At 46.4% G+C, this 25,427-nt stretch overlaps 1 protein-coding gene across 3 annotated transcripts in view; it reads right to left on the bottom strand.

Moving 5' to 3' along the window:
* Positions 1 to 25,427, bottom strand: part of FBXO15 (F-box protein 15) — a 330,998-nt gene that overhangs the window by 70,463 nt on the left and 235,108 nt on the right. For all 3 annotated transcript variants that reach the window (XM_069219882.1, XM_069219881.1, XM_069219883.1), the window contains one exon: positions 10,440 to 10,582. In XM_069219882.1, the coding sequence (XP_069075983.1) occupies positions 10,440 to 10,582 (143 nt within the window). The remainder of the gene's footprint in view (positions 1 to 10,439; positions 10,583 to 25,427) is intronic.

Raw genomic sequence — 25,427 nt, 5'->3', positions numbered from 1 at the left:
ACCTCCACTCACTTGCATTGATAATATTTGCATAAGTGTAGCAGTAAACCAAATGGATTTTGGCATTAAATGCTCCAAATGATCAACAGAGAATATCTGTTCTGACATAACAGTAATGGCCTTGCTTAATTTTGAATTCTTGCTTGCTAGTTTTGCATTAAATGCACATTAGACTTCTATGTAGTGTCAAGAGTGTTGTTTTCTGTTACAAGGTAAATATTCTACTTAAGATGTTGTCTGAAACTGTGATTATTGCAGAAAGTGCTATTAGAAGAAAGATAAAGAAGTTAATTTCTGATGAGAGGCAACTGGACTGATCTGTTTAGCAATGAATGGGCCAAAATATCAATTTTCTGAACTTGATTGCCAAGAACGAATAGGAAGAAATCAAAAAGACAACCTTAATTTACCTTGGGCCTTCAGATTAGGAAATGGTCCACAATGGAGGTAGACATGAGATTTGATTGTCCTACATTTGTATTCAACTAATACTGTTTTTCTTTTAAAATGTACAAGAAAATCTACTTTTGAAGGAAGCAAATGATATATTTGAGGCATTATAGGTAAAGAACTTGGATGGATACCTTTGAGACAAAAAGATTGTGATACTTTAGTGACTGAATTTGTGTTTTAGACCGGTATGCCGGCAGGCAAATATTCTACCTAACTAACCTCAGTAGAATTGCTATAGCAATTTAATTGTTGTCGAAGGGCTGGCTGGTTCTCTCGCTTGAGCCATTGGATTGAGGGTGATTTCCTAACTGTGCAACAGGCCAAGACAACTGCACAGCCACATGTTAACAAAAAAATCATTTAGCCTCAGAGATCCCATGGCTCAGCTTTTCAAAACATTCTCTCAAAGATAGGGTGTAACATCCATCAAGCAAAAGTAGATATATTGTGGTTAATGAAGCTGGGCAAAGATCTAGAGCTATACACATCCTAATGATCAACAGCCCTAATTAACATAAATGCAAAAAAAAGTCACATAAGTTTTGGTGACTGTCAAGTTTTATCAGAAATTGACAGCCCCCTGACAATATTCAAAAAGTGGCACACATGCCCTCCTAAAACAGATGGCAGCTGTTTTAGGGCTGATTTAGAGTTTGGCTGTCAGTATGGCAGTCGACTGGATGAGTGGGGACTTTATAGAGGCAGTCCGAAACAAATTGAGGGGCCTCAAATGAAAGAAGGGGCACTGGCAGATGAACAAGCTCCTGAATCAAGAATTAAAGTAGATAAGCATTAATCAGAGAGGATAATGTTACAAACGAAAACAAGGTAAGGTTGCTCTCTTTCTGCTCTCCTACTCCTTCTGTCCATGGTAGTTACAAGTGACCCCAGGCATAAAGGGAATTCAGTTCAGCCCTACTAAGCTCAAGAGCTGAATCACTACATAAGGACTCGTATTAACCGTAACAAGAGCCAGAACTCTCTATTCAGTAGTTCAAAGGGTCTTAGAAGATTCTGAGCAGGTCTCTGGCTTCAAGTTAATAAGGGCAAATCTGAAATACTAAATAAATTCATACCTCTGTTTCGAGTACCCTACCCGGTTTCTGTGTGAAGCTAAGTCGATAAAATACTTGGATATACATTTGGTTGTTTGACGGATGACATTCAGCAAACTGACCTGTTCTCACAGCATAAACATTAGTGACATGGAAGCAATGGAAGTCACACTTTTTCTCTTGGTACAGCAGATTCTGCGCTGTAATGAGTCATGTTCTTTCACAGCTACTAGATCCATTTGAGTCACTGCCAGTGCAAGTGACTAAAAAGGCCTTTTGGGAGTCAGTGCAGACTGCGTACTTTATAAGGGTGTAGTGCAAGAGTAAGCAAGACTATTCTAATGAATCTTCGACTCAAAGGGTGACTGGTAAGCTCCAACTCTGGTACCATCAGGCTTAGCAGTTGCATATCATAACAGAACGGCTTGTCAAGGCATCAGAAAAAAATGGCTTGAAGTGGACAGAGCTATCGGAGGGGCAATGTGGGGCTTAGATTAGTTGCCAAAGAGCCACTATACAAAACCTCAAGCCCCATGAAAATATAAAAAAGGGTCAATTAGGAACTGTGTCACCCATTTCATCTTCCCCACACCATAGAATCCTACAATCTTTGATTAATCCCAACCATTATAAATGCATATTTTGAAAGATAAAACAGGGAACCTGTAGAGCACCTAAAATATCAGACTAACTGAACATCAACATAATAGGTTGTGGTTCTGCCACAGAGTGCTAAAACAGGCCAACAAAAAGGCCAGTACTAGGCCCTAGTAAGATATAGGTATATCTTTCAAATATACAGTGCTTTGGTGGTGGGGGGGCTGCATGGGCACTAGATGTATTAAGATCACTGTTCTAAACATCTATAGGAGAAAATCTAAGAGGTGGAGTGGGCGAATCTGGGGTTAAATGTCCCAAAACATTTGTAAAAATGCTGCAAAATGAGAGCATATAAAGTCATTAATCAGTACCCCCTTATATCACCGCACAGGATTTCCCTAGCCTCTATGGACCATTACTGGAGGGGAGGCTAAGAGATTAGAACGTCTCTCCATAGTTGGTGGGACTGCATGAGTATAAATAATCATATAAATGGGGTGCCAAGGTTGCTCATAACGCAGAACCCTGAGTAACTTATCATGGACCTCTGCGACATGGGCCAAGGGACTAATCACGATGTACAACTGACTGAACATATGGTTGGAACACAGAATACCAAGACTTTGGCAAATACTTGCCTTGAAAGAACTGACCTTAACCATCCAAGTCAGTAAAATGTGGTGGTCCCTTGTCCAATATTTGTCCCCCACGGAAAATGTGAAACACTACTTCCTCATGCTCAAGCATTTTAATGCATTAATGGTTGTTCGAGTTGGCTGATGTTTAATGGGCAAATCCCTGTGATCAGAGGGACACTGCTGTATATTTATAATCAAAAATAGTCAACATAGATTAATCATCTGAAAACCAACATGATTGTACCAAGGAGGAAGGAGATGGTTGATTTGGGTTGTAAGAAAATGAGTTACTTACCTGTAACTGTGGTTCTCCAGTATTGGTATCTTTCATAGATTCACATGCTTGAATCATTCCCCATCCTCGAAGTGGGAGTCCCACGGTACATAGAAAGCAATAAATAGAGAAATTATTATTATTATTATTTTTTTTCATTGAAGTCAATAGGAAAAAACACATTCAATTGTAGAACTATCAGCCTCTTTAGAAAGAGCCCAAAATTCAGCCAATCAGGCGTGACCACCCCTTTAGAACCCTCAGCACAGAGGCTCAGTCTCTCAGATTTCTCCACACTAGAGATTACAAGAAAAACCAAAGGAGGTGAGCCTCTCTGGGGAGGAGGGTGGGTCGCATGTGAATCTATGAAAGATACCAATACTGGAGAACCACAGTTACAGGTAAGTAACTCATTTTCTTCTCCAGTATTGGGGTATCTTTCATAGATTCACATGCTTGAATCAGAATAGCCAGCAGTAAGAACAAAAGTTTGATTCCTGTAACACCAATAGTATGCCTATGTATAATGCATGCTATCTGAATCTATATAGGCAATTAACATTTGCAAATTAAGTGCTAACCATTTTAGCTATATAAACTATCTATATATATATATATATATATATATATATATATATATATATATATATATAAAATACATATACCTATACCCACACACATGAAACTATATACTTTAAATTATTCTTCAAACAATACACAGAGGACGGAGGGTAAGAGGTTATTGGCTCACCTTATGCAAATAAATTACGCAATACCGCTTGTCCTACCGCAGCATCCACCTTGTCAGTAGCCTCTAGGCAGTAATGCTGGGTGAAAGTGTGAGCACGTGTCCATGTTGCCGCCCTGCAGATCTGGTTCAGAGGGACTCCAGTGAACAGAGCTGTTGAAGTGGATACCGCTCTAGTGGAATGCGCTCTGACACTGGATGATAATGGCTTCCCTGCCAACTGGTGGCACAACTGTATGGCGGAAGAGATCCAGCGCGCTATACTCTGTTTAGTAACGGCTTTACCCTTATTGATCTTTCCATAGCTGATAAATAATTGTTCAGATTTACGGAAGCCGCTTGTCCTTTGAATATAAAATTTTAAACAGTGTTTAATGTCTAAAGAGTGTAGAGCTCGTTCCGCTGCCGTTTGTGGATTTGGAAAAAATGTTCTGAGAACCACCGGTTCATTTAGGTGAAAAGATGATGGAACTTTAGGTATAAACTTTGGATTAGTTCTCAAAATGACCACCTCTGGCTTGAATTGGAGAAAAGGTGGAGAAATTGTGAAGGCTTGGATATCGCTGACTCTCTTTGCCGACGTCAAGGCCAGAAGAAGGGCTGTTTTAAAAGAGATGAACTTGAGATCCACTCTATGAATGGGTTCGAACGGATGTTTCATTAATTGAGAGAGCACAATGTTCAAATGCCATTGCGGTGCAGGACGATGAATTGGTGGAAACATCCTAAATAATCCTTTAAGAAATTGTTTTATTATTCTGGACGACCATAGTGAAGGTGACTGAGACGTCCGTCGGAAACGGGATATGGCAGCCAGATGCACCCTAATAGATGAATGTGAAAGACCGGATTTAGCCAAATGCAATAAATATGGCAAAATTTGTTCAGGAGATGACCTTAGACGATGAACGTTGGAAGTTGAGCACCATAAGCAAAACCTCTTCCACTTGAACTTGTATGTTCGGTTTGTAGACTGAGCTCTGGCACAGGTAAGCACCTCCCTGCAATCCGGAGGGATATTTAATCCATCGAATTCATAGAATTCAGGAGCCAGGCTGATAAACGAAGAGATGTCGGGTTGGGATGACGAACCTGACCCTGGCTCATTGTTAACAAATCCGGTATTGCCTTCAGCCGAATGTGAGGTTGTTCCGAAAGTAATAGAAGTTCTGTGAACCAGAACTGGCGTGGCCATCTGGGAGCGATTAGTAGAATCCTGCATTGTTCCCTCTTCATCTTTTGCAGAAGTCTCGGGATGAGTGGAAGCGGGGGAAAAGCGTATGCATAAATCCCTGACCATCTGATCAAAAACGCATTCCCCTTTGATCCCTTCTGCGGTTGCCAGCTTGCGAAGTGTTGGCATTTCTTGTTGTCTCTGGTCGCGAACAGATCTAGACTGGGTTTGCCCCAACGACGAAAGAGACTGTCGAGAACTGACTGATTTCCCACTCATGGCAGCTGGTTCGAGTCCTGCTTAGGGCATCTGCCCAGGTGTTGGGGATCCCTGGGAGATGTTCTTCTCTGATGGAGATTCAATGCTGATTCGATTACCCAATGCAACAGTTTCTGCGCCTCCAGAGATAATGCCCGAGATCTTGTGCCTCCCTGCTTGTTGATGTAATGCATGACCGTGGCATTGTCTGTTCTTATCAAAACTGAAGAATCTCTGATGTTCGTGAGGAAGGATTTGAGTGCCAAGGCAACCGCTCTTAACTCCAATACATTTATGTGGAGAGTTGATTCTTGAGTGGACCATTTTCCCCTCACAGAAAGATCCTGCAAATGAGCACCCCATCCCTCTAGGGATGCATCTGTTGTTACTACGTGCATGGTCCTGTCCTTCAGAAATGACATACCGTCTGAGACGAGGGGAGTTTCCTTCCACCACCTGAAAGCCTGCTTTGCTGAAGGGGTTATTCGAATTACATCGTAGAAAGAGCCTTCTATTTGTTTCCATTGATTGTCTAATTGTTGTTGAAGAGTCCTCATGTGCAGACGACAGTTCTTTATCAATGGAATGCAAGACGATAGCATCCCCAGAAAAGACTTGTAAGTCCGCACTGAAGCGGACTTTCTTTTGCTGAGACGTGTTGCTAAGTCTCGAAGTTTCTTTCGTCTGTCCTGCGAAGCAAAGGCTTTCGCTTGCACAGTGTCCAAGTTGGCTCCTAGAAACGTGATGTTCTGGGTGGGCTCTAGGTGAGACTTGGGGTAATTGACTGTCAAGCCCAAAGCTCCGAAAAGGGAGAGACATGTCTCCGTGTCTCTGGCAGCCTTCGATGTTGTACGTGCCTTTATTAGCCAGTCGTCTAAGTACGAGAACACCTGTACCCCTAATTGTCTGAGGTGGGCCGCCACTGGCGCCAAAACCTTGGTGAACACTCTTGGGGCCGACCTGAGGCCAAAAGGCAACACTCTGAACTGGTAATGAATGCCTGCAACCCTGAACCGCAAGAATTTCCGATGATTGAGGTGAATGGGAATGTGGAAATATGCGTCCTGAAGATCTAACGATGTCATAAAATCCCCTCGGTTGAGCAGGCGCAGGACGTCTTGAAGAGAGATCATGCGAAAAGATTGTTTCTTGAGGTATTTGTTGAGCGAACGAAGATCTAGAATAGGCCTCCAGTCCCGGGTCTTCTTCCGGATAAGGAAAAAACGGGAGTAAAAACCTGTTCCCCTCTGGCTCCTTGGTACGACCTCTATTGCTCCCTTCCTCATTAAAATAGCAATCTGTTCCATAAGCTTGTTGAGATGGGCTGGCGGGGGACCTCTTGGTGGTACTTGAGGGGGAGGTTGGTTGAATTCTAGTGTATGCCCCCGGTTGATAATATCCAATACCCATTTGTCTGTAGTTATTCTGGACCACTGGTGTAGAAATTTGGAAATTCTGCCCCCTATAAGAGTGTTGATATAGGGGATGGGTGCAGACACTTGATGAGGGTCACTGCTTTCTTGCTGTTTCTTTGGCCCTGAAAGCCGACTTTCCTCTCGTTTGTTGCCTGAAGCGAGCGGATGACTGCTGACGAAAGGAATGCGGTTGTTGCTGGCCGAAGGTTGAACGAAATTGACCTTGGTAAGAGGAGTAATGACGATATTGTTGAGAGCCTCCTCTATATGAAAAGGTTCCTCTCCCTCTCGCTCCCCAAAAGGGTTGTCTTTTGTACTGTAGCGTTGCCAGTGATCTGGCTGTCTCAGTGTCTGCCTTAATAGACTGCAATGCATCATCGACATGCTTGCCAAACAAAAGCTCGCCATCATACGGCATGTCCAGAATCTTCAATTGAACTTCAGGCCTAAAAGAGGTAGCCTTAAGCCACCCCTGGCGTCTGAGTACGGCCGCCCCGGCCAACTGTCGAAATCCTGTAGAGGAAACATCAATGGCAGTCTATGATTTCAGCCGAAATCTTTTCTCCTTCTTGCAGAATTCTACGTGCTTCTACTCTACTGCCCTCAGGTAACATATCTATGAATTGTGACATGTCAGACCACATCTGGCGATCGTATCTCCCCAAGATTGCTAGAGAGTTAGCTGGTCTCACAGTGGTGGCAGCTATAGTTGAAAACTTTTTGCCTATGGAGTGCAAACGACGTCCTTCCTTGTCTGGAGGGGCAGTCAGAGATGCCGATGGATTCCTGGACCTCCTCTGAGCTGCCTGCGAAATAACCGAATCCGGTTTAGGATGGCTGATCAAACATGCTGGGGAGTTGTCTGGTGCCTTATACTTTTTCTCTAGTCTCGGTAAGACTGCGGGAATGGAGGACAGAGTCTGCATGACCTTTAGGCCCTCCTCCCAAATGAAATCTACAATGGGTATGGCCCTTACGATTTCCTAGTGTCTTCTTTAAAGTCATAAAGAAAGCAGTCCGACTGTTTCGAAGTAATTGGCAGCTGGAATCTTTTCGCAGCTCTTTCCATGACACTATGGAAACCCCCAATGTCCTGCGGTGGAGAGTCCACTTGTGGTGTTGTAGACGGAGATGGAGTTTGGATTTGATACTCATCCCACTCCGGAACGAGAGAATCCGAGTCCTGTATCTCCCCTTCTTCTTGCTCCTCCTCGGATGAAGGTGAAGCAATACCCTGAACCGATGAAGGTGCTGTGGTAGGGTCCGGAAATTCTGAAGGTCTAGCCAGAGTGGACACTGGCGTCTGTGGAGGTTGTACCGGTGTAGAAGAACCAGCTGGAGGAAATCTCGAATAATAATCCTGCATCATCTGTTGAAGGTTGTTTATCAACGAGACCGGCATCTGGACTGTCTGCTCTTGTTGTTCGAGATGACCTTGATCCTGCTGGTCCGAATAAGGCTGAAGATCCTCCTCTTCATCCTCCTCTTGGCACTTAATGCGTAGTTAAGATGGACTACGTGCCACCGGAAAAAAGCCGTCATCAGAATAAACATCACCGTCACCGTCATCATCTTCATCAGCAAATAGATGCTGCGGAGGAATTGGTGCAACCTTACTGGGCGATGTATGTGATGGAAGCAATAAAGAAGACTTGCTCTTTACAGGTCAAATTCTCTGCGGTAGGTAAGGAGATGTTCCAAAGTGAGGATAAAGAGTCGTCGACGGAGCTGCCGTCGATGGAGCACTCGTCGATGGTGTTCTCGTCGACGGTGTAGGCGTCGACGGAGCCGTCGTCGGTGTAGTCGCTATCGGTGCTGCCAGTGTTGACGAAGGTGTCGTCGACGAAGTCAATATTGCTACGCCATCCGTCGACGGGGTTGTCGTCGACAGGTGCGTCGTCGGTACTTTCGTCGTGAAACCGACGGTGATCTTCTGAATTTTCTCGTCGCTGAATGCATCGACGGCAAAGATTTCAGCTTCTTACCCGTCAACAGCTTCTTTGTGATCTTCAAGGTGTGCGACAACGAGGCTGATAGTTCTACAATTGAATGTGTTTTTTCCTATTGACTTCAATGAAGAAAAAAAAAAAGAAAAAAAAAACATTTTCTCTATTTATTGCTTTCTATGTACCGTGGGACTCCCACTTCGACGACGGGGAATGATTCAAGCATGTGAATCTATGAAAGATACCCCAATACTGGAGAACTGGCATTTAACCCAGAGTGATTTAATTGGGGATAACAAAAAGTTGCAACTATGGTTATTGTGGATACTCTATCCTTCTGCAGATTCCTCACCTGTAGAATAAACACAGGCGTCAAGTTGGGTCTGGAAACTTCAAAGCGCTCAAGACACCGGTAGGGGGCGCTGGCTTTGTATCGACTCTAGAAGGGATGTTGAATGATGTTACCAAAGCCATATATGACACCCAACCCGGTGCAACAACTTTTGTTTCTATCCATTTTTCCAAGGCTTTGAGGCGAGCAGAAGGATTAGCATCAACCACAAGTAGTGCAGAACCAAACTTAAATTTGAATCTTATTAATTTTCCCCATAACACAACAATCAAATAGGAAGGCGGGCGCATCAGTGAGGAATTTACAGGTAGCTAGAGTATCCATCAGAAAATTCGTTACCACAAGTAAACAATTTTTCTTCTGATGGATACTTCGACCTGTGGATTCCTCACAAGTTAAACAGATTCCTGAGCAGCACCTTCTTTTACAGAGGTTGGATGGATGGTAAGATGATGAAGTCCTGCACAATGGATCTAGCAAACTACATAATAAGTTGATGGCATCTATAGGTCACGAAGTTCGGACTGGGCCACAGACCATGTACAATGCTCCTAACCAATATCAGCCCTAGTCCTCAAATGAGAATCTACTACCGGAAAGCATTGGTTTTTTTAAATAAGATGATACACTTATTCTCATAATTTATATGGTTATGCACTTCAGTTGACATACCTATCAACCCATGAACGCCTCTCTTGACAAGAATTATCTGCTACGGAGTAAATCTGGTGTCTACTATATCCCAACAGATTTCACTCTCTTATCATAAACTCTCTGACAAAGTTGTAACTTGCAAGCTTGTTCCACATGTTTTGACATGACCACCAATTCACAAAACTAGAATAGCTTTTGCTTGGTATTCTGTCAGCCTTCAACTATGCCAAACAGAACTACTCAGGCACAAGCTCACACATTATAGTTCTAAGGCTACACAAGATTATGTCCTCCATGTCTCAGGAGCTCTCCTGCTGTAGCGGATTTGAACTGTACTGAACGTCCTTCAGAACTAATCTGATTAGATTGCGGATGCAACTCATATGCATAAATTGTAAGTATAAATATTGTGCTTACATGTAGTCAAGCTACTGTTGACTCCTCCATGTCTAAGCTATAGTAAAATAAATGCACTCAGAGTAACCCTCAGAACTACAAACACTGCAAAAAATCAAAACTTGCACACTTTTCCAGTCATGTGCAAAAGCACTGGCTTGTAGCCAATAGTGAGCACAGCCAACATGCCCGCATGCAACCAATGCAGACAAAGAATGCCTTCTATTACCCTGACAAAGCTTCATCACTGGCTAAATTCTTGGTGATGGCATGCTATACAAATGATAAGAAAACAATACATATGACTAGTAATAAAAATGTAAAGTAAATATACAAATTGTATAAGCATCAACACAAAATGAAATATGTAGATGTCTAGGTGTTGGAAGAAACAGATACATATTTCAGTAAAACAGCCCTTTGTAAAAAGAACAGTTTTCAGAGCAAATATAATGCATACTGCACCTTCAAGTTACCTTTTTTGCAGTGCAAATGGCTGAATGACCCGCACATAAAGGTTCTTCCCCCACTGTGCATATCAATATGTAATTGGTAGTCATGCAGTCCATACTGAGAGTCAATGTCATCGAGGATAGGTTTATGAGCGGGAATGAAAGGCCTTTTATGAATAAAAAAGGCAGCATTAATAATCTAGCCATCCATTTACTTCCAACCACTTAAGATGAGAAATAATAAATAAAAATGGCAATCATACACAGGTCAACAATTTACTAGAAAATCTAACACCACATTAACATGGAAAGATTCTGTGAAATTATTGGGCAGCAACATAGTTGTGACAGAAATTTAAATGCAGTACATGGTATAATGAATGGGTCTAATGCCTTAGTGGTGCATTACCCTTTGAAGGTACATTTAGGGTACTGATACTCTGGACCGGTAGCAGAGAATACATTTATGAACAGATTAACAAAAAACACTCTTGTATTGTGCTATCCACAGGAGAAAAAGAAACATTTTCCAGGTGCTGCTTTCTCCCTTTTACAGACAGCTAAGGAAGGTGCGTGTTATCTCAGGTTTTCCATACAGTCTATACTTCCACTTTCAGAAAATGATGCTGTTGAACATAGCAGCCATAGATTGCATTCAGGACAATAAGACTGGTAAAATATCCCCAAACATGATACATGCCAATGAGAAATCTGAAGGCTGACCCTCCTCAAGCTCTTGCAGCAAATCAGCCGGCTCAGTTATTAAACCACTGGCACTTGATATCCCAGAACTGATCAACGTTTCATTCTTAAAGGTCTCAGTCATTACCTTACCATCTCGAGGACAGTCATCAAGTATACACTTTAGATGCAGCACTAATTCCTCCTGAAGATACAGTTGGTGCTCTGCTGCAATGATTTAAAAAATTTGCAAACCTGTTCGTCACAGCCCTGCAGTAGATCAAATGCTTGCTATCAAACCAGATCTACATTGATCCGGCTAAATGTGAGAAAGTAGCCTCTTTCAAGCATGGTTACCCCCACTTTTGGCCTGTTTGTGAGTGTGTGTCAGTGTGTTTTTACTATGTCACTGGGATCCTGCTAGCCAGGACCCCAGTGCTCATAGTTTGTGGCCTAATGTGTGTGTTGTCAGTAGTGCTTGACTGTGTCACTGAGGCTCTGCTAACCAGAACCTCAGTGCTTATGCTCTCTCTGCTTTTAAATTTGTCACTGCAGGCTAGTGACTTCATTTACCAATTTCATTTGGCACACTGGACCCCTTTCTAAGTCCCTAGTATATGGTACCTAGGTACCCAGGGCACTGGGGTTGCAGGAGATTCATATGGGCTGCAGCATTTCTTTTGCCACTCATAGGGAGCTCAGACAAACCCTTGCACATGCCTGCCATTACAGCCTGCGTGAAATAACGCACACGTTATTTCACAGCCATTTTCACTGCACTTAAGTAACTTATAAGTCACTTATATTCTAACCTTCACTTGCTGAAGGTTAGGTGCAAAGTTACTAAGTGTAAGGGCACCCTTGCACTAGCAAAGGTGCCCCCACATAGTTTCAGGGCCATTTCCCGGGACTTTGTGAGTGCGGGGACGCCATTACACGCGTGCACTACAATTACATGCATCCTTGGGGCTCCACCATGGACCCCCAGCACTGCCAAACCAGCTCTCTGAGGCTTGCACTGCAGCTACAGCTGCTGCCACCTCACAGACCGGGTTCTGCCCTCCTGGGGTCTGGGCAGCCCAGTCCCAGGAATGCAGAACAAAGCATTTCCTCTGAGAGCAGGGTGTTACACCCTCTCTCTTTTGAAATATGTGTTACAGGCTGGGGAGGGGTAGCCTCCCCCAGCCTCTGGAAATGCTTGGAAGGGCACAGATGGTGCCCTCCTTGCGTAAGCCAGTCTACACCACTCACCTGTCCATCACCACCCTAGGGGTGGTGCCCAGAGCTCCTCCAATGTGACCAGACTTCAGCCATCTTGCTTTGCAAGGTGTGGGGGCATTCTGGAAGCCTCTGAGTGGCCAGTGCCAGCAGGTGATGTCAGAGACCCCTCCTGATAGGTCCATACCTGATAAGGTAGCCAATCCCCCTCATGGCTATTTAGGGTCTCTCCTGTGGGTTCTCTTCAGATTCTGCTTGCAAGTTTCCTTCAGGAATCCTCTGCAACAACTTCAGCATCCTCTGACCTCAGGTCATCCGCAGCCTGCTCCAAGAAATGCTGTAACTGCAACAAAGTATCCACAAGAGATACTTTTCTACAGCAACCTCAGCTCCAAGTCAGCAACTGCAACAGTTTCCACGGTGTGCATGCTCTGAGCACTTCCTTTCTTCATCTTGCACCAGAAGGACCGAACAAATCTCCAGTGGGGTGACAGAGTCACTCCCCTGCTCCAGCAGATACCCTTCCCAGACGGCAACTGGTACCCTTGGACTCCTCTCACAGCGATGAGCGTGCTCCTAAGGACACAGAGGGTGGAAATCATCGACATAGACTGTCCTGAGGTCCTGCTGACGCAATTTGGAGGAGGTAAGACCTTGCCTTCCCAGAGAGTGACAGTACCCCTGTGTACGGCGTCTTCCTTTCTGCACAGCCTTGCCCAGGACCCCAGCACTCCATCCTGCAACGCTCAACTCGCTGGGTTGTTCTCCGGTGGCGTGGGACCTTCCTTTGTTGTGCTGCATCCACCGCGTTTTGCACCTCCTTTGTCCCCGTGTCCTGAGACCTCCAGGAGTGCTGGCAGGCATCCTGAGGGCTCTCTAAAGTGCTGAGAGCCCCCTCTTCCTCCTCACACAGAGTTGAGGCCCCTAGGTCCCTCCTGGGCCCATTTTGACGCAAACGCACTTTTGTCGTAGCCAAGGCTTGTTGGCGACTTCCAACACAAAATCACGTCTGCAACGATCTTCACGTTGTGGGACATCCTTTGCATCACACAGGAACCCGCTGGCATCTTCCTAGGGTGCATTTCTGCAGTCTTCGTCTATCCGTGGACTCTTCTTTTGCACCCACTTCTGGGTTGGCAGGAGCTCCTGTCCTTCCTGGAACTTCTTTCGACTTCTGGACTTGGTCCCCTTCCTTTGCAGGTCTTCAGGTCCAGGAATCCAGCAGTTGTTCTTTTCAGACTTGGTTGGTTGCTGCAAAATCCCAAAAACGAGGTGTAGTGTGTCCTAAGGACACTTGCAGTACTTTACTCCTGCTTTTCTGGTCTCTGGGGTGGGGTCATTTACTTACCTTTACTGTATTCTTACTCTCCCAGCGATTCTGCACACACTACACTTGTCTAGGGGGGAATTCGCATTCCACTTTTTTAGTATATGGTTTGTGTTGCCCCTAGACCTATTTCCTCTCATTGCATTCTATAGGATTTCCTACTGTTTGCATTGTTCTATGACTATTTACTTGTCTAATTTTAGTGTCTAGTGTATATATTGTGTATAATACTTTCCTCCAGAAGGAGTATTGTCTCTCAGATATTTTTGGTACTGTGTCACCGAAATAAACACCTTTATTTTTGGGAACACTGAGTATTGTCTTTACTTGTGTATAAGTACTGTGTATAAGTGGTATTGCAGGAGATTTTCATGGCTCTGCTATAGCTACCTCTATCAGCCTAAGCTGCTAGAACACTACTACATTTCACTAATAAGGGATAACTGGACCTCATATAAGGTGTAAGGTGTAAGTACCCAAGGTACCCACTAAAACCGGGCCAGCCTCCTACACTAAACCCAGCAGCAAAATAATTAGATCTTTAACACGAGAGCTCTATTACTTTTGGCTCCTTTTTCAAAATGCACATTGGGCCACTTACCCAAGTTGTTTAAATTCAGTTTTAATTAGCCAGCCAGCAAACATGGCAGTCATTCACCTCTAGAGCTCCACAGTCACAGCCAACCTGATCCTGACAAATTATCCCCAAAGTCCGGCCTTGACCACCATTCCACAGCCCACATCACGACGGGAGCCGGGGGCGCGTACAAGCCGAGGGGGACTGCGCTACTGGGTGGAGAAGCACTGGCTGCGAATGCAGCACATCGGTGACCTCCTCGGGCCCAGAAGCCTGCAGCAGATGCATTGATCTTGCCACTGAACGGGCACTCTGGGGAGTGTGTGCTGGACCTGCTGCGACACCTCTACCAGAGGCAACCCTGCCTGGAGTGATCAAGGATGGAGAAAACCACATCCTCCCATGGAGCAGCAGGCCAATATCGGAGCCAGCGGAACACTTGTCGCCCTTTGTGGGTCTATCTGACCGCTGCAGTGCTGCAGCTGAAGCGGCGGCCCTGGTCGCTCTTACCCCGCGACTTGCCAACCCTTGTGACAATGCCCCTGCTCACAGAGGATGATTTTGGCAGATGGGGCATACAAGAAGGGAGGGAAGGAGAGCCGGCCGGGTGGGGGGGCACTGTACCCCTGGCAAGCGGCGACAGTGACTCCTTCCACCAGCCTGGGGCCTAGACACTATCCTACTCCCTCCACAGGTTCCCAGATGAAAAGGCCTTGCAGGGAAACCTCAGTTCAGAACAGGAGAGCTGTTCTATACCTGCCTGCCTGCCGGGTGGCTCTCAAGGCGGCAAACGTTTAAACATGTGCTCCGATGGCCTGCGAGGTGGCATTACAACAGAGCTCTCCCATTCCCAAAGTGTGGGCCACAGAGACCCCAGCAAAGCTGAGCATCAGCCCCAGCAAATCTGTCCTGACTTTATGGCAGAGTCCCCATAGGACCAGGGTCTCTTATGTCGCTGGGCTCTTCACCAGACAGCCACTTCCTTCAGGACACTAATTGAGGAGACGGGGGCCTGGCATAGCAGACTGAGAGACCTACACGTGGCTCATCTCTGGGGAGGCCCCCCGTCCCTTGACGGACTAGGCAAACTGCTGTCAACCCTTCCTTCACCACCACCACCACCAGCGGCAACACACATCGGAGGAAGACGCATGCCACCATGCCCAAGTAAGAGAGAGGATGGCAGGTTGAGGACCACCGTCCCACCCTTGAAACTGTGGTGGGAGGGAGACCCTTACTGCCTCCTTGGACACTACCCGGCCAGATCTTCCATCTGTTTTTTTGCTCTCTGTTGCCCCCCCGTATCCTGGCTCCAAGACGGTGAGGAGCAAGACCAGTCCCTCCCAGTCAGTACCTACTGGCACCCCACCCGGTCTGCTGGCTCCCTCTGGTACACAAAAGCCTTCACTTCAGAGTCCTTTACCATGACGTTACACATCAAACTCAATCTCACTTGCAAACTCCCCAAGCTCAGCAGCTGCTGCATCCCCTTCTTGCTAGACCTCACTGGGAGGGGACCCCACCCAATCGGCTCACTGTCGGGGATTACAATGGGTAAACACAAGATGGCAGTGCCTGCACTGTCATGCCAGTCACTGGGAAACTGATGATGGTGCCAGAAACCCCCCTCTTAAACAACCCACAGAATGACCTACAGTCTCCAGATGATAAACTCAATAAGGTTGAGAGCTGCCGCCTACCTATGAAGTTGACAGTAGGTACACTGCTGACTGAGATGGCGACACTACAGCCCCAGATGTCAGAGGCTCAATAGACACTGCTGAAACTTCAGGCCCACTTAGGCACCAGGGATTGGTGTGTGTGTATGTCAGTGTTTAGTTGGGGGGGCAGTCCTTTGGGAAGAGGGTCGCTCTCCATAGGGACCTATTTTTGGAAGGCCGATCTGCCCACCAGAGAAGATTTTTTTTTTAAAAAGAGGGTCAGGATATGGCCGTACTCCCACTCCAAATAAATGGGGCCAAAGTTGTTCTGCCCACCAGTGGGCAGATGGGGCAATTACCCCCGAGCCACACCAGGGGGGGGGGAGTTTGCAGAAAGTCTACTAGATGCCAGGAAATTAAAACAATAGTGGGATGGTGGCTACGAACCACAAATCAGTATAGGCATGGGTATGCCCCCACCCCAACTGAAGGGGATAACACTCTTTCAGATCTCCCCCCGCATACTAAAACATCTTATCACACGGCAAGCAAGAGGACATTTGATTATTTCGGGTTTTGGTTTTACATTTGGGCCATGAGAGCATGGCTAACTCTCAAAACCGTCCCACTTGGAATGGTGAAGGTTGCACTTTTTGGACTCTGGGTCGCTGCCATGTAGAAAAATCCACAAAACCCAGACACATCTGAAAACTAAACATCTGGGTGAGTCCAGGGTGTTGTGCTTCACATGCACCCTGCACCCTTTTCTTACCCATGATGCCCTGCAAACCTCCAGCTTTGCTGGAAATCACACATTTTTTCCACATATTTGTGATGGAACCTTCTGGAATCTGCAGGAATCCACAAAATTCCTACCACCCAGCATTGTCTCATCTATACCAATAAAAATGTTGCCCCACTTGTCAGCCTAATTTTTTTTTTCTTCAAACTGCCCTTTTGGACCGGCTTTGGTTCCCCCTAAATTTCAACATGTTTTTGGCTCTTCCCTGTCACAGGCACTTGGCCCACCTACACAAGTGAGGTATCATTTTTACCGGGAGACTGAGGGGAACGTTGGATGGTGATCCCACACAGAAAGGTGGGAAACATTTTTTTTTTTTTAGCTGAATTTGAGGTTTGCTGAGGATTCTGGGTAAGAATCTGGGTATTTCTGGGTAAGGATCCACGCAAGTCACACCTCCCTGGATTCCCTCAGGTGTCTAGTTTTCAGAAATGTTTGGGTTTGGTAGGTTTCCCTATATGGCTGCTGAGCCCAGGACCAAAAAAGCAGGTTCCATCCCCCCATCCCCCACCCCCCCCCCACCCACCACCCCACAAAAGCTGGTAGTTTAGTATTTAATCATTTCGATGTGCCCACATAGTGTTTTGGGGCTTTTCCTTTCGTGGGCACTAGGCGTACCCACACAAGTGAGGTATCATTTTTATCAGGAGACTTGGGGGAACGCTGAGTGGAAGAAAATTTGTAGCTCCTCTCAGATTCCAGCACTTTCTGTCACCGAAATGTGAGGAAAAAGTGTTTTTTTTGGCCAAATTTTGAGGTTTGCAAAGGATTCTGGGTAACAGAACCTGGAGAGAGCCCCACAAGTCACCCCATCCTGGATTCCCCTAGGTGTCTAGTGTTACAAAATGCACAGGTTTGGTAGGTTTTCCCAGGTGCCGGCTGAGCTAGAGATCAAAATCCACAGCTAGGCACTTTCCAAAAAACACATCAGATTTCAATGTAAAAATGTAATGTGTCCAGTTTGTGTTTCCTGTTGCAGGCATTAGGCCTACCAATGCAAGTGAGGTACCATTTTTATCGGGAGACTTGGGGGGAACACAATAGCAAAACAAGTGTTATTGCCCCTTGTGTTTCTCTACATTTTTTCCTTCCAAATGTAAAACAATGCGAGAAAAAGACATCTATTTGAGAAATGCCCTGTAACTCACATGCTAGTATGGGGACCCCAGAATTCGGAGATGTGCAAATAACCACTGCTTCTCAACACCTTATCTTGTGCCCATTTTGGAAATAGAAAGGTTTTCTTGAAATCTATTTTCTCTTTATATTTCAACAAATGAATTGCTTTATACCCGGTATAGAACGAAGACCCATTGCAAGGTGCAGCTCATTTATTGGCTCTGGGTACCTAGGGTTCTTGATGAACCTACAAGCCCTATATATACCCTGCAACCAGAAGAGTCCAGCAGACGTAACGGTATATTGCTTTTGAAAATCTGATATCGCAGAAAAAAGTTACAGAGTAGAACGTGGAGAGAAATGGCTGTTTTTTTCACCTCAATTTCAATATTTTTTTATTTCTGTTGTTAATTTCTGTAGGAAAACCTTGAACGATCTACACAAATGACCCCTTGCTGAATTCAGCAGTTTGTCTATTTCTCAGAAATGTTTAGCTGTCTGGAATCCAGCATTGGTTTCACACCCATTTCTGTCACTAACTGGAAGGAGGCTAAAAGCACAAAAAATAGTAAAAATGGGGTATGTTCCAGTAAAATGTCAAAATTGTGTTAAAAAATGTGGTTTCAAGTCGGTCTGATTCCTGAAAGCTGGGAAGATGGTGATTTTAGCACCACAAACCCTTTGTTGATGCCATTTTCAGGGGAAAAACCACAAGCCTTCTTCTGTAGCCCTTGTTTCCCTTTTTTTTTTTTTTAATGAAATTTTGACTGTATTTTGGCTAATTTCTTGGTCTCCTTCAGGGGAACCCACAAAGTCTGGGTACCTCTAGAATCCCTAGGAAGTTGGAAAAAAAGGACGCAAATTTGGCATGGGTAGCTTATGTGGACAAATGGTAATGAGGGCCTAAGTGCGAACTGCCCCTAACAGCCAAAAAAAAGGCTTGGCACCGGAGGGGGAAAAGGCCTGGCAGCAAAGGGGTTAATAAAATGGCCAGCTCGTGTTTCCGGCTGATTAAAACTTAGAAGAAAATTCTGTCCCTGCTTCTAAAAAGAGCTGAGTGTACCGGTGGTCTTAGCTCTCATTTCATCTAGCCGCCACTACTGCAATGCCCTGTATTTAAATATCAATCAGCTCTGTTGAGATCAGCAGGACAATTCCACGAGGTTGTTGTATAGTGCAAGGAAGCCAGGTGTAGGAGATTGAGCCTTTTCGGTAGCTGTGGCAAGGCTGTGAAACTCCCTTCCTGAACACATCCACAGCCTGAATGGGCATCTATTGCTTTGTAAACAATTAAAGACATGACTGTTTGCCTCTTAGGAGCCGTTGGGGGCCATTTTAGAGGGCCTGTCTGTTTCCGCACTGTGGTGACGTCTTCTGGCTGTGATTTGTTTTCTTTCTCTTCTTCCCAGCGCTTTGATACCCTGCCAGTCTAATGCACTTTAGAAATGCTACAGATACAAATAAACAAGGGTCTATTCATTTTATTCAGCAGTACATGACCTGTACGTGCGCCTCAACTGACTCTTCGTGGCCACTCTCTTAGGTGCCATACGTCGGGCAGACTATCTAGGCCAGATACTTCAGATCACAATGCACATACATTCGATTTATCCTGAAGCACCCATGCCCACTGACTAAGGAGACACTGGAATTCCCTCCCATTAAGGTCTCACATGCACAGCCCATCACCCAATTTTAATCTGAGAACAGTGGTCTTGCCTCCTCACGCGCAGTTGTGTGGGATGCCTTTAAAGTGGCCACATGCAGGCACTACATGTAAGAAATATTGGGGATCACAAGACACTAGAACTGGAGATAACCAAGGCAGAATGCCTGATCACGGACCTTGACAAGGTGATAATCCTGGAACGTTCCAAAGTGACAGCCCTCACAGATTCAAAAACCCAATTTGCGGGAGCCCTAGATCAAATGCGTTGCTTGAACCTATGAAGCAAGAACATACCAAGAGGGAGGTAAATCAGGTAGGCTACTGGTGTGGCTGGTCCACCAGGACACTTGCTCCGGGTCCATTCTCTAGATTGCCTCGTCCATACAAGGCCCTCCCTTATACTAAACAGGCTATCCTGGATGACTTCTTGTTATAACTATCTATACCGTAACCCAATGCTCACTGGCAACAGAGATCAACTCCTTCCTCTCTAAATGCCCTCTAGCAAGGGCTGCACCCAAAAATAGAGAGGAACTGGACAAACCTGTGACACCCCAAGAGGTCAGACAGGTTATCCGGACCCTGGCCAGGGACAAAACCCCTGGCCTGGACGGCTTTCCAATTGATTACTATAGTACCTTCACTTCTCTCCTGACCAAGATGTACAAAGAGGCCTTACATGTCTAGCTCCTGCCTCCCTCCCTATGCAAATCAGTACTTTTACTCCCAAAGCCAGATAGGGTCGCGACCTTTCTTCATTCATATCACCCTATTGCCATACTAGGCACAGACTATAAAATCCTAGGGAAAATTCAAGCTGGACGATATGCCCAGATCATAGCGACCCTAGTCCACCCTGATTTAAACTGCTTCATTCCGGGCAGAGTACTTCCCAGAATATCCGTCTATTCCACCTGATGGACCACACCCCCCCACCACTTTCCCTATGCTGCATGTCTTATTCTGGACTTGGGAAAAGCCTTTGACACCTTGGAATGGGACAACATCTTCCAGGTGTTGTCCACTCTGGGAGTCAGTGAACACCTCCGCACATACATGCGGCTGGTTGAGTCCGACTAGGCCAGTTGAAATCCCCGGTGCTCGCAGCAGAGAAGGGCACCAAACAGGGATGCCACTCTTATTTTTCCACCCACAATGGAACCACTAGTTTCTTGGCTGCAGTCGGAGGGGGCATGACCCCTGGTGTCTCCCTCTTTGTGGATGATCTACTCCTCTACAATTGATACATCTGCATGGATCTTTCCCCAACTATGCCACTTAATACTCCTTTGCCCACATAGCTGGGCTACAGGTGAACTGGGCTGAATCCAGCAAGTACCCCTTGGGAGGCTCCATTGCCCCTGTCGAAGTTCCACTGGCAGGCAGCAGCTGGAGTGGAGAAACAACACCATTAGATACCTAGAGGTGTGGTTATATCATTCCCCTGCAGACCTCTTCGAGGGCAACCTCAAGAGGACTCTCTCAGCCCTACATTCCCAGGTTCAATTTTGAAAAACACTGCCACTGATCACAACAGCCACAATACCCATTTTGAAAATTATTATCCTTCCCCGCCTTCTCAATTAGTTCGCCAACCTCCACCATCATTCCTCCTCGCAGTTTCTTCCAGGATCCAGAAACACTACTTCATAAACTTATATGGAACAACAAAAACCACCACATTCCATTACAAAAAATACAACATTTTGTGGAAAAGGATGGCCTCAGTGTGCCCTCCGGGGCTTACTTCCCAGCAGCCCAACTCTAATGGATCTCACTTGCAATTTGGCCATAACATACAAGGGTGTGGGTCCCCCCTACCTAAAGCATCCCCAATTGCCGATCCCTCCCACACCTAGTGGCAGTCGCCCATAAATGCATCCTTTAGACACTAACCCTAACATGCCACATAGTCCTGTACATGTGTGCTTTCCCATTACCTCCTAACTCCTCTTCATCCAGATGCCTCATCCACCTGGCACGACTGCTCTCTCACCCCGACAGATGATTTGTTCCAAGATGGACAACTCCTCACCATCAATCACCCTATTAAAACCTTTGTCCTCCCCAGGGGTCAATACCTGCAGTTCCACCAGATGCGATACATACACTGCGCCCAATGGTCGATAATAGACACCGAACCTCCCACTCAGTCATTCAATCCCTACTAACTATAGGAAGAGGCTGCCACCTCATAACATGGCACTGTAAGGCCTTACAGGGACATCTGCTTACGTCACTCAGAGACAAATGGGATGCAGACACTGGGCCGGCACTTCATGATTCTGAATGGGACAGAACCTTCAAATTCCCCACACAGGATTTCCTTCAACGCCTGATTTAAGAGTATCCAATTACCCTGGTTGGAAGCCTCCCCTAGTGTGTTACAGTGATGGGGAAGGGCAGAGTGTGAAGCCTTGCGCTTTGAAGACGTCTGGTGTATCTGTAGGCACCCATCTCCCCGGCATGAGATGCCCTCCTGGACCACTTCCTTCAACTCATCCGAAACAATGATTTACCCCGCCCTCCGCCATGAACCCGGAGACACAACCTTTCGGGGGTCAGACTTTACTCTCCTCCTCCTCCCCGCCTCCCTCTCTCCATGGCATCCCGTGACACCACCTATTCCTCAGGTCCCTTCCTTCCTCCAGTCCACATCATGGCCGCCACAAACACAACTCTCCACACCTCTCATCCAGCAGCACTCTGGTCTCCCCGTTACACCCCCTCCCCCCCCCACACACACACACATACAGCCTTCTCCCCAAGGCACATGTTCTGCACGCATCACTGCTGATCCAATCATATGGCCAGGCTATACTACCGCCCGACCACTTGTTGCTCAAATGTCCTGGACTTCTCCCATCATTATGCAAAGCAACTGTCTCTGGGACATTCATTCAGACACTTTGTAGATCTTGACCAGTCAGTGTGTCCATTGTTGCATTGTCAAAAACCCAATGAAAATACTTGTAAAAATAAATAAATTCAGTTTTAATTTCAGATGTATTTCCAGATTTACCGCCGACTACAGAATGGACTTGAGAACAAAATATCAAACGCCTCAAGCATGTCTTCTACTGAATGTAGGGAAAATGTTTTTGCCTTGGACAGCTCCAAAACAAGGTATATAAACTAGGGAAAGACATCCAGTTAACATTTTTCATTCACTCCATCTCCTTCCTTGAGGCCAGCATATTCGCCAGTGTACAAAGAAAAAAAATCTGGGTCTCATTTTCAATGCAGCTATCTTCTGGCCAAAGATATTGTGAAAGTAGTGAAAGTCCATACCAGATCTGACAAGTCTGTTGGGACGGACCCTCCAGCAGAGCAGTATGTTAAAGGGATGGTTTTTGAAATGAGGGAAAGATCCTCTAGAAAAGTACTTTGTAGAAGACACTAAACATACAATTAGTACATGATGAAGCAAACCATTTTCACATACCAGTACAAAAAAAATAATAAATAATGGTATCCAAGGAGGGTGCCTGAAATCTCAAATGCGTACTTGATTAGTATCAAGATGATGCTGGAAGTAACAAAAAATAGAAAAAAAGGTGTGGTCAAGAAAGTTGTAATAAAATTGAAATCTATTAAAACAAGTTAAAAAATATCAGTAAAAAAATATTAATTCCCAGGTGCCTTAAGGATAAATTAAATATAGGAAATTATAAGATGGACACCCTAAAAGAGAAGGGCAGGAGTGGTGCTAATAAATAGGTTGCTGCGGTGTAAAAAATGACTACTGAGGACTGCAATAAAAATCAAGCAGCGGACCTCCAAAACAGCCATAAGAAGCAGAATGGAGAAGAAAAGCAAAATGGCAAAGTAGAAGAAGAGATAACAATCAATCAATGCATTTATAGAGCGCGCTACTCACCCGAGAGGGTCTCAAGGCGCTGGGGGGGGGGGGGAGGTGGGGAGTACTGCTGCTCGAAAAGCCATGTCTTGACGAGTTTCCTTAAGGCGAGATGGTCCTGGGTAGTTCTTAGGTGTGCGGGGAGGGAGTTACATGCTTTGGCTGCCAGGTAGGTGAATGATCTTCCTCCGGCGGTGGTTCTGCGGATCCGTGGGACGGTGGAGAGGGCGAGGCTGTCTGAGCAGAGCTGACGGGTGGGCGCGTAGAACGAGAGGCGGCTGTTGAGGCAGTCGGGCCCGTGTTGTGGAGTGCTTTGTGTGCGTGGGTGAGGAGCCTGAAGGTGATCCTCTTGTTCACGGGGAGCCAGTGCAGGTGTTTCAGGTGGGCGGATATGTGGCTGTGGCGAGGGATGTCGAGGATGAGGCGTGCAGAGGCGTTCTGTATGTGTTGTAGACGTTTCTGAAGCTTTGCGGTGGTACCTGCGTATAGGGTGTTTCTGTAGTCCAGACAGTTTGTGACGAGGGCATGGGTAACTGTCTTTCTGGGTTCGGCGGGGATCCATCAGAAGATTTTTCGGAGCATGCGTAGGGTGTTGAAGCATGATGACGAGACGGCGTTGACTTGCTTGGTCATTGTGAGGAGGGGGTCCAGGATGAATCCGAGGTTGCATGCGTGATCCGAGGGGGTTGGTGCGGTGCCCAGCGCCGTGGGCCACCAGGAGTTGTCCCAGGCGGATGGGGATTGTCCAAGGATGAGGACCTCCGCCTTGTCTGAGTTCAGTTTTAGGCGGCTGAGCTTCATCCATTCTGCGACGTCTTTCATTCCTTCCTGTAGGTTGGTTTTGGCAGTGGTTGGGTCTTTGGTGAGGGAGAGTATCAGCTGGGTGTCGTCGGCGTAGGTGATGATGTTGATGTTGTGTTTGTGATGGCGGCGAGGGGGCTCATGTAGATATTGAAGAGGGTTGGGCTGAGCGAGGATCCTTGGGGTACGCCGCAGATGATCTCGGTGGGTTCTGAGCGGAAGGGAGGGAGGTAGACTCTCTGGGTTCTGTCGGAGAGGAACGAGTTGATCCAGTCTAGGGCCTGTCCTAGGATTCCCGTGGTGCGGAGGCGGGTTATTAGGGTGCGATGGCACACGGTGTCGAAGGCAGCCAAGAGGTCCAGGAGGATGAGGGCGGTTGTTTCTCCGTTGTCCATCAGAGTCCTGATGTCATCGGTGACTGCGATGAGGGCGGTTTCTGTGCTGTGGTTGGCTCGAAATCCAGATTGAGAAGGGTCGAGCGAGTTGTTAGCCTCGAGAAAGGCGGCCAGCTGTTTATTGATGGTCTTCTCGATGACCTTGGCCGGGAAGGGGAGAAGAGAGATGGGGCGGAAGTTCTTCAGGTCATTGGGATCAGCCGTGGGTTTTTTCAAGAGGGCGTTGACTTCCGCGGGTTTCCAGCTCTCGGGGAATGTGGCTGATGCGAACGAGCTGTTGATGATGTTCTGGAGATGGGGGCGATGACGGAGTCGGCTTTGTTGAAAATGTGATGGGGGCAAGGGTCCGAGGGGGAGCCGGAGTGGATGGTATTCATGATGCTTCTGGTCTCTTCTGAGCTGATAGGGGTCCAGTAGCTGAGTGTAGTGGTGGGGGCTGCTGGTTTGGTGGTAGGGGGCAGGGTCTGGGGTCCGAAGCTGTCGTGTGGATCTGCGATCTTTCGGTGGAAGAACGTAGTGAGGGAGTTGCAGAGTTCTTGTGAGGGTGTGATGTCCTTGGAGCTGGCGCTGGGGTTGGAGAGCCCTTTGACGATGTTGAAGATTTCCTTGCTGTTGTGGGTGTTGTTGTCTAGTCGCTCTTTGAATGAAGTCCTTTTGGTGGAGCGGATCAGCTGGTGGTGTTCACGGGTGGCGATCTTGAGGGCTCTCATGTTTTCTGTGGTTCGTTCCCTGTGCCAGATTTTGAGGGTTCGGCAGGATTTCTTGGATTCTTTGAGGGCGTCCGTGAACCATGGGGGTTTCCTGACGCTGGTTCAGCTTGGGGGGCTTTTAAGTGGAGCAAGGTTTTCGGCACAGTTGGTGATCCACTGTGTGAGGCTGTGGGCTGCGTTGTTGGCGTCAGTG

Source organism: Pleurodeles waltl, chromosome 2_2, assembly GCF_031143425.1.
Source record: "Pleurodeles waltl isolate 20211129_DDA chromosome 2_2, aPleWal1.hap1.20221129, whole genome shotgun sequence".
Lineage (NCBI taxonomy): Eukaryota > Metazoa > Chordata > Amphibia > Caudata > Salamandridae > Pleurodeles > Pleurodeles waltl.
Note: the sequence above shows the minus strand (reverse complement) of the source record. Positions and strands in the feature narration are given on the sequence as shown.